The following is a 13,716-nucleotide window of genomic DNA, read 5'->3' as shown; positions in this document are numbered from 1 at the left end:
AAAAAAATGTTTATTTCTCTTCCACAATATAATATATAATATCATCTCTGCATAGAAAAGTATTAAAAGCTTTCATTATTGCCATATATAAAAATGTGTCCTCAAGAAAATCCCAAATTGTACAAATATTTAAATAGTCACATGACTTTTTTTCATTAAAAGGAATTTTTCAAGTTCAGAAAAAAGCTAGTTTAGAGGCGAGTAAAGTGTTTTTTTTTTATTATTATTATATGCCATTTACCTTGACTTGAACAATTTTTATTCTTGAACTTGCAAAAACCCCTTTAATGAAAAATAAAACTGTACACAAAGTGTTAAGTAATGTCCCATGTGTCCTGTGCATGTGATATTCCTGTGTTACTGGCATCACAGGTTAAGCATTACTAGATCCATACCTACTATTGGTGGCCACTTGTAGATTCACTGACCTCTATGGATATTCTTCTAGGCACGAATTGTAAAGAAGTCAGAGTACAGGGAGAGGGAGGAGGTGAGCTGTGACCATCACCTATTGTTATTGATCTGCCTCCAGCTTCATAATGGAAGTAATCCTGCCTAGGATAGTAATTATATGTCTCCTGAAAAATGCAGGATAGAAAGTGAGTCTAAGTGACAAGTGTGAAAACATCAATATTTCAGGATTAGTCCCCCAAAGTGAAATAATAATGGACCCAATAAATCTGACACATCATGCATTTGTAAAATAATGAGACAACAACATATATAAAGATGAATTTCTCTGTACAGCAGGTATATGCGGCAGTAGCTCTCCATCATTGTATTCCAAATTGTCCAAAACATGTCTATCAGTTACAAGTGTGTCCTACTTCAGCTTGAAATTTCATCTCATCTCTACGAAGTGGGAAGGAATCAATAAGGGTAAAAAGGTCCGAATTGTTTATGGGGATGAGGTATCTTTCCTTGTCCACACCATGTTTATCCAAAACGACCATTTGAAATTTTCTTTCTGCTATTCTTAGGAGCAATCTAAGGATATGAAAATGACATCATGAAGTATAGCTAGTAGCGAAGTACAAATCAATTACACAAGGATAAAACAAGCATAAAACATAACTGTGTGCACAGTGAACAAGTCACATTGACTGTATACATGATCTAACACAAAAGGGCTCTCAGGATTCTGAAAGCCGCTCTTCCTTAGCTGCAGTTTGTTTAAAAACAGACTACGTTTATTCACCCTCCCCGGGTCTAGTGCTGAGTCTCCTGCATTGATGTCGGTGTTTGCAGCACTGATGTCACGTCTGCAGCCAATAATTGAGTTCAGCCGATCTGTCTGAGTTGACACAAATAGAGAACAAGACCAGCACATCCAAGCTAGTGTGAACAGGCGCCAACCAAAAAAACATGTAAGTTGACAAAGGTTGCACCATTATTTACCAAGCATGTTTACTCTAGAACATTGAAAATGCATTTCTGCCATAGAAAATAGGAAAAAAGCGCTATATAATGTACACAGGAAATATTTATCTGCAAAAATTGCTATGAAAAAAGGAAGCTACTTCGCGCATAAATTGGCCAATGTATGTGAGCCCAACTGCCACGTCAAGGCATCCTTCGTAATTGGGTCCCTGTCCTGTTTGGTCACCTCTCCTGGGCAAAGGTGACAAAACAGGACAAAGACACAATTATGAAGGACACCTTGACATGGCAATTGGGCTCACATATAATCATTCTTGGTAAATAACGGTGCAGCCTTTATCGTTTTTCAACTTATGAGTTGATGACACAGGCAGCTCAGAGCTCAGTTATTGACTGCAGCTCTTTAGACATGACATCAGCAATACAGACAATAACAAACACCATGATCAGTGTCAGAGACTCAGTGGTGGTCTTGTGGTGGATGATTTAACTCCTTAACGACTGCCGTTACTCATTAAAACAGTGGCGTCTAAAGGGCCTTATTCCCTCAATGGCTGAAAAATCCAAAAATCTCTTATAGGTGATAACATGATCAGGCCTGGTTTTACCAGTCTGCGATTCACTGAATAACGGGCATCATACAAAAAAAAAGTGTCTGCTATAAAAATCATTTCTCTCTTGATATAACATGTCAAAGGATAAAGAAATGATGCTCCAAGCCCCACTCAGTAACTCGGCCAACCTCTGGGCCCTCCTGCTCCGTCCTCCAGCCCTCCGCTACCAGCTCATAATGAAAAATGGTGGGCGCATGCACAGTTCACTCGCCGAGATCTGCGAGCCAGCACCTGACAACAGCAGGGAATTTTCCTATTGGTTCCAGAATTTTGATCACTGTGATAGACTCTATCACAGTGATCAACGCCCAATAATTAGCAAATCATCGCTGCGTTATCCACTTAGTCAGATTTTTTTTTAAATTATTTTATAATTTTTATTTCTTTCATTCTGTGCCTTTAGGGTTAGGGTTGATCTTAGGTTAGGCTTGGGTTTAAAGTCGCGGTTCGGCTTAAGGTTTTTTCAAAAGTAAAAAACAATGATGACAATATGATGACTAGTGTTGAGCGCAAGTGTTCTCTACTCAACTTTGCATTGGGGTGCTTGGATATGCCCAGAGTATTGCAGATGCTCGAGTGACATGGTCCTCGCCCAACATGTTTTGTGACTGTTAGACAGCAAAAAAGAATGCCATACATGGGCAATCAGTGCATGTTTTTTGGCTAACAGCCATGAAACTTGTTAGGTGGACACTCGAGCATGTCACTCGAGCATCCGCAATACTCGGTGCATACCCGCGCACTCTATGCAAACTGGAGTAGCGAGCATTTGCACTCAACACTAATGACGACACATTAGATATGACGACCTATTAAATTCTGTGTAGCACATTTGGGTTAAAAATCCTCACTATACCCATGGATAAAATCCATGAGGGATGTGGTTTCCAAAATGGGGTCACTTGTGGGGGGTTTCTGCTGTTTAGGCACCTTAATGGCCCTGCAAATGTGACATGTCACTTTCAATATTGCTCCTTTCGTTCCGAGTCCTGCCAATTCTCCAAGCAAAACTTTTTGACTACATGTGTGGGTATCGCTGTGCTCAAAAGAAAGTGGTAATAAACTGTGCGTTCCACTTTTTCATGTTAGCTCTTGCAAGAATGAAAAAATTGGGACTAAAGCAACATTTTAGAGGTTATTTTTTTTCATTGTACTTTGCATTAATTCCTGTGTAGCACGTGAAGGCATAAAGAATTTCCCGACAACAGTTTTGAAGTATTTAAGGGGTGCGGTTTTTAAAATAGCATCACTTTATCACTTTTGGGGAGTTTCCAATATACAAGCCCCTCAAAGTCCATTGAAATCTGAAAAGACACAGGTTTTGTAAGTTTGTTGAAAAAATGAAAAATTGCTGTTAAATTTTTATCCCCTCTAACATCCAGACAAAATAAAATGATGTTTAAAAAATAATGCAAATGTAAATATGGGACATATGGGAAATATTATTTCAGAACTTTTTTGTGTCACATAACTCTCTCATAACTCTCTGGTTTAAGTATATAAAGATTAAAAGTTTGAAAATTGCAATTTTACCCAAAATTTTTTTAGCCAAAATTGCAATATTTTCACAAATAAATGCAAGTCATATCGAGCAAATTTTACCACTATCATGAAGTACATAGGCTAGTATGGCTCCAGCCTAAGCGAGGATGAAGTATAGAATCTCTGTGCCGAGATATCTTGCATTAGTAATACTATTCCAGGCTGGCCCACCTGTTTTCAACCCTGGAATCTTACCAGTGTAGTCCTGGTAGATCGGTAGCCTGGCATTAGTAATACTATTCCAAGCTGACTAACCTGTTCTCAGAGCTGGAATAAGTTACCGCTGTAGTCCTGGTAGATCGGTAGTAATGATGAGTGAGTGTACTCGTTGCTCGGGTTTTCCCGAGCATGCCTGGGTGGTCTCCGAGTGTTTCTGAGGGCTCGGAGATTTAGTTTTTGTTGACGCAGCTTCATGATTTACTGCTGCTAGCCAGCCTGAGTATATGTGGGGGTTGCCTGGTTGCTAGGGAATCCCCACATGTATTCAAGCTGTCCAGCAGCCATAAATCATGCGGCTGCGGCGACGGAAACTAAATCTCCGAGCACTCACAAATACTTGGAGACCACCGGAGCGTGCTCGTGAAAACTCGAGCAACAAGTATACTCGCTTATCACTAATCGGTAGTCTTGCATTAGTAATACTGTTCCAGGCTGGCCCACCTGTTCTTACCAGTAGAATAAGTTACCGTTGTAGTCCTGGTAGATCAGTAGTCTTGCATTAGTAATACTATTCCAGGCTGACCAACCTATTCTCACCAGTGGAATAAGTTACCGCTGTAGTCCTGGTAGATCGGTAGCCTGGCATTAGTAATACTATTCCAGGTTGGCCAATCAGTTCTCAGCGCTGGAATAAATTACAGCTCTAGTCCTGGTAGATCGGTGGCCTGGCATTAGTAATACTGTTCCAGGCTGGGATCAGTCACGGCTCACCTCTGAACACTAAGTAGGGGGGAACAGTGGCAGAGAGAATAGTAGCTCATAGCGCTGGACTACAATAAAATGATGCTTGTTTATTCCCACTGTTGTGAACTAGGCAGCCCAGGAAGCATGCATAGTTCACAGCCGAAGCAGCCACAACATAGGAGATGTGGTCAGACATGGACCGAAGTCTCCTATGCTCTGTGGCTGCTGTATTTGTGTTGTGTAAGTTTTGTGTTGAGCAGATAAAAATGACAGCCTCCAGTGACTGCAGAAAAAATAAAAAAAATGTTAAAGCAATTTATCTGTATTTATTTCACTCCCTTATATAGCACCACTAAGGCCTCTTTCACACTTGCGTCGGTACGGGTCCGTCGCTAAGCATCGGCACGACGTACCGACACATGTTGTGAAAATTTGGCACGACGTGGGCAGCGGATGCAGTTTTTCAATGCATCTGCTGCCCATTCTGAAGTCCGGGGAGGAGGGGGCGGAGTTCCGGCCACGCATGCGCCGTAGGAAATGGCGGATGTGACGTACGAAAAAACGTTCCCTTGAACGCCAAAACATGACGGACGCGACGTATGGCCATACGTCGTGATCCGTCGGAAATACAAGTCAAAGGCAAAAGTACAAGGCAAAAAAACGCATCCTGCGGGCACATTTGCAGGATCCATTTTTTCCCCAAAAGGACGCATTGCGATGGATGTCACACGACGCAAGTGTGAAGGAAGCCTAATTCCACAGCTCTTCACAGATATCATCATTGTCTCCATTGGGGCTCACAATCTAAATTCCATATCAGTATGTCTTTGGAGTGTGGGAGGAAACCAGAGTACCCAGAGGAAACCCACGCAAACACGGGGAGAACATATAGACGCCTTTCAGATGTTGTCCTTGGTGGGATTTGAACCCAGGACTCCAGCGCTGCAAGGCTGCAGTGTTACCCACTGAGCCACCATGCTGCTTCATGACACATTCTCTTTAAGGCAAAATAATTAACCACTATAATGTACAGTGCCCTAGGCACTTTTAGTGCTGCCTCCCCTTTGGTGAGTATGACACTATCGGCAGTGACTTTGGCAAGAATCGCTGATGTGAAAGTAGCCTTTTGCAGCAGATTCGGGCAGTTTTTCTGCATCTGTAGCGTAACGGATCATTTATGGCAACACAGCGAAAGAGGTATAATGTTTGCGGCATGCGTAGCGGCAAATTTTAGGCCAGACCTCTGACCACACCCATTTCACAACTAGTCACACCCATATCCACGTCCCAACCACACCCATTTAGCGCTGCTGATCACACTGTTTCATGCACAATAATTATAAACAAAACAAAATATGGCCACACAGTGCTCCATACTGTATAATGGCCACACATGATGCTCCATACTGTATAATGGCCACACATGATGCTCCATACTGTATAATGGCCACACATGATGCTCCATACTGTATAATGGCCACACATGATGCTCCATACTGTATAATGGCCACACATGATGCTCCATACTGTATAATGGCCACACATGATGCTCCATACTGTATAATGGCCACACAGTGCTCCATACTGTATAATGGCCACACATGATGCTCAATACTGTAAAATGGCCACACATGATGCTCCATACTGTATAATGGCCACACAGTGCTCCATACTGTATAATGGCCACACATAATGCTCCATACTGTATAATGGCCACACATGATGCTCCATACTGTATAATGGCCACACATGATGCTCCATACTGTATAATGGCCAGACATGATGCTCAATACTGTAAAATGGCCACACATGATGCTCCATACTGTATAATGGCTACACATGATGCTCTATACTGTATAATGGCCACATGCTGCTCCATACTGTATAATAGCCACTCATGATGCTCTATACTGTATAATGGCCATTGGCCACACATGATGATCCATGTCGGTCGGGAGGTGACCCAGGACTTTATAAAGAAAAAAAAAAAACCTTGCTCAGGTACCGCCCTCCCGCATCTTCCTCGCCCTAAGGACGTGCCCTAGAGTGCCTAGTGGCAAATACGGCCCTGTCTACAGCTCTGGCAAAAATTAAGAGACCACCACATCGAAACCCTGTCATGGGCAGCCCAATCTCCTGACCTGAACCCCATTGAAAACCACTGGAATATAATCAAGAGGATGATGGATAGTCACAAGCCATCAAACAAAAGAAGAACTGCTTACATTTTTGTGCCAGAAGCAGTATGAAAGACTGGTGGAAAGCATGCCAAGACGCATGAAAGCTGTGATTAAAAGTCATGGTTATTCCACAAAATATTGATTTCTGAACTCTTCCTGAGTTAAACTATTAGATATGTGTCCACTTTCAGGATGGCCGGCGGTTTGGACGGAGCGGCAAACCCGCTCCGCCCTAAGCCCCGCTCCCTTCTGTGACGTGATGATGTGTTCATTGCACACATCCGGCATCATCGCACCTCACACATAGGGCCCTGTGATATACCTTGCGGTGGCGCAGCATCGCCGCAAGGTACACGGACATGCTGCGATCTTAAAAGACGCAGCATGTCCGGAATCGCAGGGCTGCCGGGTGCGTGTTACCACGCATAGTGGAGACGGGATTTGATAAAATCCCCTCCACTATGCTGTAACATCTGGACGCTGCGTGTTTGACGCTGAGGCTCTGCGCAGCGTCAAACACGCAGCGTTTCCTGAACGTGGACACATACCTTTAGTATTGTTGTTTCTAAATGATTATGAACTTGTTTTCTTTGCATTACGTGAGGTCTGAAAACCCTGAGGTTTTTTTTGTAATTTTGACTATTTCTCCTTTTCAGAAAAAAAAAAATAAAAAAAATTTATTGCTTGAAAATTCAGAGTCATGTTGTCAGAAATTTATAGACTAAAAGAACAATTTACATTTTACTAAAAAATACATATAAAGAGAAAAATCAGCTAAACTGAACATTTTGCAGTGGTCTCTTAATTTTTGCAAGAGTTGTATATGTTGACATTTGATTCTTTGCTTCTCCCGCTCTCACCCTGATTACACTGGAACATAAACATCAGGTTTGTTTTTTATAAAGTGTAGAGAAATTTTTACTTGGCCTCATTCAAATATTAAAATTTCAATAATTTAAACATCATTAATTATGCACAGCCATCCAGAGAGCTTACTTCCAACTCGTTACTCTTGATTATTTGACTCTTAGTTATTTCAATAATTAAAGATATTTTGGGAATATCAGAAAAACACATAGTCATAAAAAAAAATAAAATAAAATGTGAGGAATAGGGATGAGTTAGAACATCAATTAATTAGAAGATAATAAAATAAAAGAGAATTTGCCATTAGGCATTAAGGGCAGACTTGCTGCCACAATGCTTATATACCATACTGCCATCTTTTACAGCTTTCTGTGTAAAACATATGCAAAAATCTCCAATACTTGTGGTATAGTTGTAGAGACAATAGAGACAACCTGTTTGATAGTATATAATGTGGGATCTGTCACATGATCTATCACCAGTTTTCACAATGCAGAATGTAGATCTCTTATGCCTTATGAGACTAGTCTACTTACTTTGAAAATAAGAATATAGGTAAAATACTTTTTTGAATCTTAAAGCCCAATCATTGCCCATTTAGCCTCATTGGCAGTCTTTGTATCCTTCCTCCCTGCTGCTGTTGAAATCTCGCACTGCTCAGTGCAAGCTGCAGCAGACAAGCCGGAGGGGCAGAGATTGAATAGCCTTCAGTCAGATTTTGTGGTTGGAGATTGAACACACTTGGGCTCATTGGCTCTCTCATTCCTTAGCAGTATTCTTAAAATCCTCATTTTAATATCAGGATTAAATCGCCAATTCTGACATGTATTTTTAAAGTAAGTATAACAAACTCATCAGGTCTCAGATCTATTTCAAAATATATACAGTTTCCATTGTGATTCCGGTGACAGATCGACTATAAAGCTTTGTCTAAAGATTTCGTCCTGTTAGGCTATGTTCACACTTGCATTTTGATTGGAAATGAGAGAATAAATCCGCAGGACCCTGTTCTAGCCGCCATATCAATATTCTGTGGCTGATAGACCAGAGTCCTGATAATTGCCTACTGCCTGCCCTAATTCGTGACTCCTCTTTTGATCATCTTGCCTGGCATAACTATAGAGCTGCCGCTAGTGCAACCTGTGCCGCCACACAGGGGCCCAATAGGTAATAGGGTCCCTTCCATCTGCAAAGCAGGTGGAATTGTGTATTACGAGGATCTACCAGACTGCCAAGGGCCCATATATTGTTCTTCTGTCTGTGCCCGCTCTCGCGTGACATCATTGTTCCAGAGTGACATACGTATTGTGTCATGTTTGGCTGGCTAATGAAAACAGGACCTGGGGGTCCCGCAAATTTATTTGCTCATTTCTAGTTTTGACATTCCATTCAGCTGTTCCGTTTTAGGAACAAACAGAGTTAATGTCCAAAAAGGATTTGTTCCATAACTGATGCAAACAGAAGCAGAGGAGCCCCATTGATTGTTATAGGCCTCTATGGGCTCCGGGATCATACAGGACTTTTATTCTATTCTAAAAAGGACACATATTGGAACCAAGATGGAAGCTATAATAATCCATTGGACACTTCTGTTCTCGTTTGCGTCAGTTATTCATCTGGTCCATTTTAGATGTTAATTCCATTTGACCTTTCCCAAAAATGGAATAAAAGGAATGCCCAAACGCAGGTGTGAACGCAGCCTTACAGAACTGTATATAAATGAAACAACATTTGCACAAAAGGAATGATTCAGTCTTCTTGTAGTTTTGTTGCTTATTTGCTTCCAATTCAGTATGTAAAATACATAGGTTTTACAGATACTTATAATTCTCCATACCTCAGCTGTAGTCCTAATGCCGGGGGGAGTAGTCTGCGCCCTATTCTTCCAATGTAAGTCGGATATACACCAAATAATTCAATCACTGTCACATGTCTTAAGTCTAAGCCACACTGAGCTTGCTAGAAGGAAAAAGAAAATCAATAGTAAATATATAGAAAGATCACACAAAGTCTACTAATACGATAATAACCTAACATGATAAATACAATGGGGGAAATGTAGCACTAGTGATACATGAAGCAGAAATGGATTCATTGTTGTTGGTAATCAGGTAAGACTGGCGGAACATTTCTCCAATATCTGTTGTTTGGTCTTTGTACCTACAGCAATCAGATCATGTCTTAGGCTACGTTCACATTTGCGTTGTGCGCCGCAGCGTCGGCGACGCAACGCACAACGCAAATGTAAACGCATGCACAACGCAGCGTTTTGTGACGCATGCGTCCACTTTTGCATGGTTTTGGGCGCAGAAAAAACTGCAACTTGCTGCGTCCTCTACGCCCTGACGCATGCACCACAGTGACGCATGCGTCACAAAACGCAAGTGCAACGCATGTCCATGTGCCCCCATGTTAAATATAGGGGTGCATGACGCATGCGGCGACGCTGCAGCGCCCAACGTGAAATGTGAACGTATCCTTAACCCTTATAAGAGCAAAGGGGCAATAATGGCTTTTATGCATTACATCAAATTACAGTGGATTTAAGCACATTGATATGTTTCCTAGTGCTCAGGTCAGGGATAAAAGAGTGCAGTATGAATTATTTATACCAGAAGGTCTAGAGGTGTCTATGTTACCCGCCTGCTAATAACCACTACAATGTCTGGATAATGCCGTCTAATTCCATTTTCCAGAACGGATTGTTGGGGCAACCACAGGTCACACAAACTATATTCACACATGGAATAAGCAGAAACTACCTGACAAATATTTTGCATTAGCTGGAGTCATGCTTGTAAATAGGAGGATATAATACTTATATATTATTTAGTGCAAAGAAAAAAAGAAATTTGTTCTCTAAATGTAGAGATCGAAGAGCAGTCAATATATTGACATTAACAACATGTGCGAGTCCTGACAGTATCTCTTCTCGCTAGTCATCAAATACAGATTGCTAAACAAAGTTGTATTCTTCTAAAATACACAAGCAAAAGCTTTCAGTCACGTGGCTTAGCTATAGGTTCAAAAATTGCAATTAGTCCTTGGTTCGGAGGGCACAATAGGTACTGTAACATCACTGTGAGCATTCTTCATGTGATAGGATCCTGTGTTTATCCTTGTGCTGTGACATTGCTGTGTGCGTTACCCTTGTATTATGATGTTGTGCTCAATACATTCACACTGTGACACCACTGTGTGCATTTTCTTTGTATTATTATACTGTATGTCTGTCCCCTGGATGGTGACATCACTGTTACTTTCACTGTGGTGGGAAATTATTGTGTGCATTTACTTGCGTAAAAATGACAAAAGTTGCCACATTTTTGCTCAACTTTTGCACTTTTAGAGACTTTTTAAGGTGTTTTATGCTAAAATTCTGGTGAAAACACCTTAATAAATTGGTCCCTACTTCCTAAGGCTCTTGGGACACAGTAATTGTGTCCGTGAGCGAAATAAAAAGGTTCATATATCTGGAAATGTTTGGGGAATTTCTAAAAACTAAAAAAATAAAATAGTCAGGGGATCTGCAGGAATAAAATAAGAGCAAAAAATGGCTACTCTCAACCTATTGACAGATTTATGAGGATAAATAAGTCTCATATGATTATATTTGTTGTGTTATCAAAATTGTCATGAGAATTCAAATCACTATTATGATCTGTGAACAAAATAATAACATTTTGTTCTCTTTACCTGAAGCGTTCCCACTTGTAACCTATAATAAAAATCAGCAGCACTAGGTGTGGATATTACAACCAATCTTCTCTTTTCATAAAACTGATCCAAAAATTCAACAGCGTTTTTCAATGCCACATTAATATTCATAACTGCATGAAAGACACAAAAATAATATTAAAATAATGTATCTTCTATAAAACAATATAAACACTCTATATAATTACCATGCCTAGAAACAAGACTGATAAAACACTGAATAGGGTGCAGAATGCTATTAGATCCTTTATTCAGTCATATTAATAGAAATGTCTTGTGTCTTAATGAACAGTCTAATCATGATGTAAATGAATTCTAAATAAATTAGTGTGGAGATACTGCATTGTGGCGGTTCACTAGCTCCATTTCCATATCCAGTCTCATCGGCCACTCGGGGATAAGGCACCACCACTCCAATAACCACAATGAGCACAATGTGGCAAAACATCAAACCGTTCCTCTAATGAGGTGCACATGGCACAGAAAGCATGCTGGAAGAAAATACAATACTCTCATCAAAGTCACATCTTAATTCGAGAACGATGGCTGATAGTGTTCCTCCTATGGCGGTATATGTAAAGGAATAATAAATCCAACCATAAATAGTATAAGGCCGTGTTCACACTGTCAGTATTTGCCAAAACCAGGAGTGGAACAATCAGAGAAAAGCATAATAGAAACCCGTCACCACTTCTGTATTTATCACCCACTCCTGACTTTGACTTACAGATTATGTCAATGAAACAAAATACTCATTAGCACTTTCCCATTTAATAATATTGGTCCAAGTGCTGTCTGATAAAAAAAAAATCGGATAGCGTTCGTCGGGTATATACGGTGGTGTGACTGCAGATTTATCGGTTTTGACCGGACAACCCCTTTCAGGTTTTGTTCATGATCAGTAAGATTGCTGTAGGATTACATTTGTTACTCACATGCATTTACTGATGGGATAGTCTGCACTGTGTGCCATCAATGCACAGCACATTGGCTACACCATCCTATAAGGAATGCATGTAAACGAGCATGTCCTCCAAATCTTCATATATCAGTATAGTTCACCATAAAATAGATAACTCAGCCAGTTCAAAGTAGTTTACTACAGTATTTAGTTTTGATCAGGACCCTCATCTCTAAATTACATATTATTTCCAATCATTTGAATTAATATCCCTTGTGCAAAATTATTGTTAAAAAAAACTTGACTAACAGGTTATACACAGCCACAAGTACAAAGCTAATTTCGATGCTACTTGTGTTCAGCTTTTTTATCTTTATTTATATAAGGTAATAAAAATATCTTCGTTTTCATAAGTAGTAATAAATGTCTTCGGGTCACCCTGACCTCAACAACCTGAACTGGTCATCTTATCCACATAAATTCCGGGATCATGATGTTCAAGGCTGAATGCTGCAAGTACAGAGGCAGTAGGCAAAATAAATCATGTATTAGATCTGGAGTTCGGGAGCTGAATAATGAATTTAGAGAAAAACATTCAGGTGTCTCCTGTAGGTCCATATACTTTTGCTTCTGTTTATTTATTTCTCTTTTCAGCATAATACTTTAGCAGCTAGGGAGCACAGAATAGGTAACAACCACTTTTTTGTTATTGGGAAATTATTGGGGTTAGTGTCTGGTGGTTTTAGAGACAATCTGACTGTAGCTGAGAAAAGAGGTATGTGTAAAAATTGCTTTACAGGAACTTCACTATTTAGGACCTGAGTGGTACCAATTCCCCTTGTAGACCACCAGCTGATTTATAGTCCTGGCAATGTTCCCTGTTAAAAAGGTATGCAAATTAGTTGTAGTGCCAGTTATTGCAGGTAGCTACTCTTAATCTCCAACTCTTTATTTAGCCTTATCTTAAGACATTTAGCTTTAATTTCTGTTTAGACAGTGTGAAGATTATGGGGGCTATAATGTCTTGCCAATCAATTATCATATTTGGTTCAAGATTACAGTCATCTTACAAAGTGTGAAGCTGAGGCACGAAACCATTCTCAGTAGGTGGCCGAGATAAATTCACGCCTCCAGCAGATAGCTGGGACCAAGCTTTTCCTAGCAGGATGGATCCCTCTTGGAAGTGTAAAGGTACCTTCACACTAAACAACTTTACAACGAGAACGACAACGATCCGTGACGTTGCAGCGTCCTGGTTAGCGATCTCGTTGTGTTTGACACGCAGCAGCGATCTGGATCCCGCTGTGATATCGCTGGTCGGAGCTTAAAGTCCAGAACTTTATTTGATCGTCAGATCGGCGTGTATCGTCGTGTTTGACAGCAAAAGCAACGATGCCAGCAATGTTAAACATGGAGCTAACGACCTGTGAGAATGATTAGTGAGTCACCGCTACGTCGCAGGATCGCTCCTGCATCGTTGTGGAGCTGATGTGTTTGACATCTCTACAGCGACCTAAACAGCGACGCTTCCGATCGGATCGTTGTCTATATCGCTGCAGCGTCGCTGCATGTGACGGTACCTTAAGTCTTATTAACTGATTAAAGAATTCAC

The 13,716-nt window shown here is 40.6% G+C and overlaps 1 protein-coding gene across 2 annotated transcripts in view; it reads right to left on the bottom strand.

The window, feature by feature from the left end:
• Window positions 1-79: 79 nt before the first annotated feature.
• Window positions 80-13,716, bottom strand: part of SRPX (sushi repeat containing protein X-linked) — a 149,119-nt gene continuing 135,482 nt past the window's right edge. The window contains exons 8-10 of one of the 2 annotated variants that reach the window (XM_077294776.1): window positions 11,183-11,316; window positions 9,324-9,445; window positions 80-987 (exon numbers count right to left, since the gene is read on the bottom strand). In XM_077294776.1, coding sequence (XP_077150891.1) covers window positions 807-987; window positions 9,324-9,445; window positions 11,183-11,316 — 437 coding nt within the window. In that variant the 3' untranslated portion in view covers window positions 80-806. The remainder of the gene's footprint in view (window positions 988-9,323; window positions 9,446-11,182; window positions 11,317-13,716) is intronic. The other variant, XM_077294777.1, reaches the window with a different exon arrangement.

The sequence above is a fragment of the Ranitomeya variabilis genome, chromosome 3 (assembly GCF_051348905.1).
Source record: "Ranitomeya variabilis isolate aRanVar5 chromosome 3, aRanVar5.hap1, whole genome shotgun sequence".
In the NCBI taxonomy this organism is placed as follows: domain Eukaryota; kingdom Metazoa; phylum Chordata; class Amphibia; order Anura; family Dendrobatidae; genus Ranitomeya; species Ranitomeya variabilis.
This window is presented reverse-complemented; position numbering and strand designations above follow the sequence as displayed.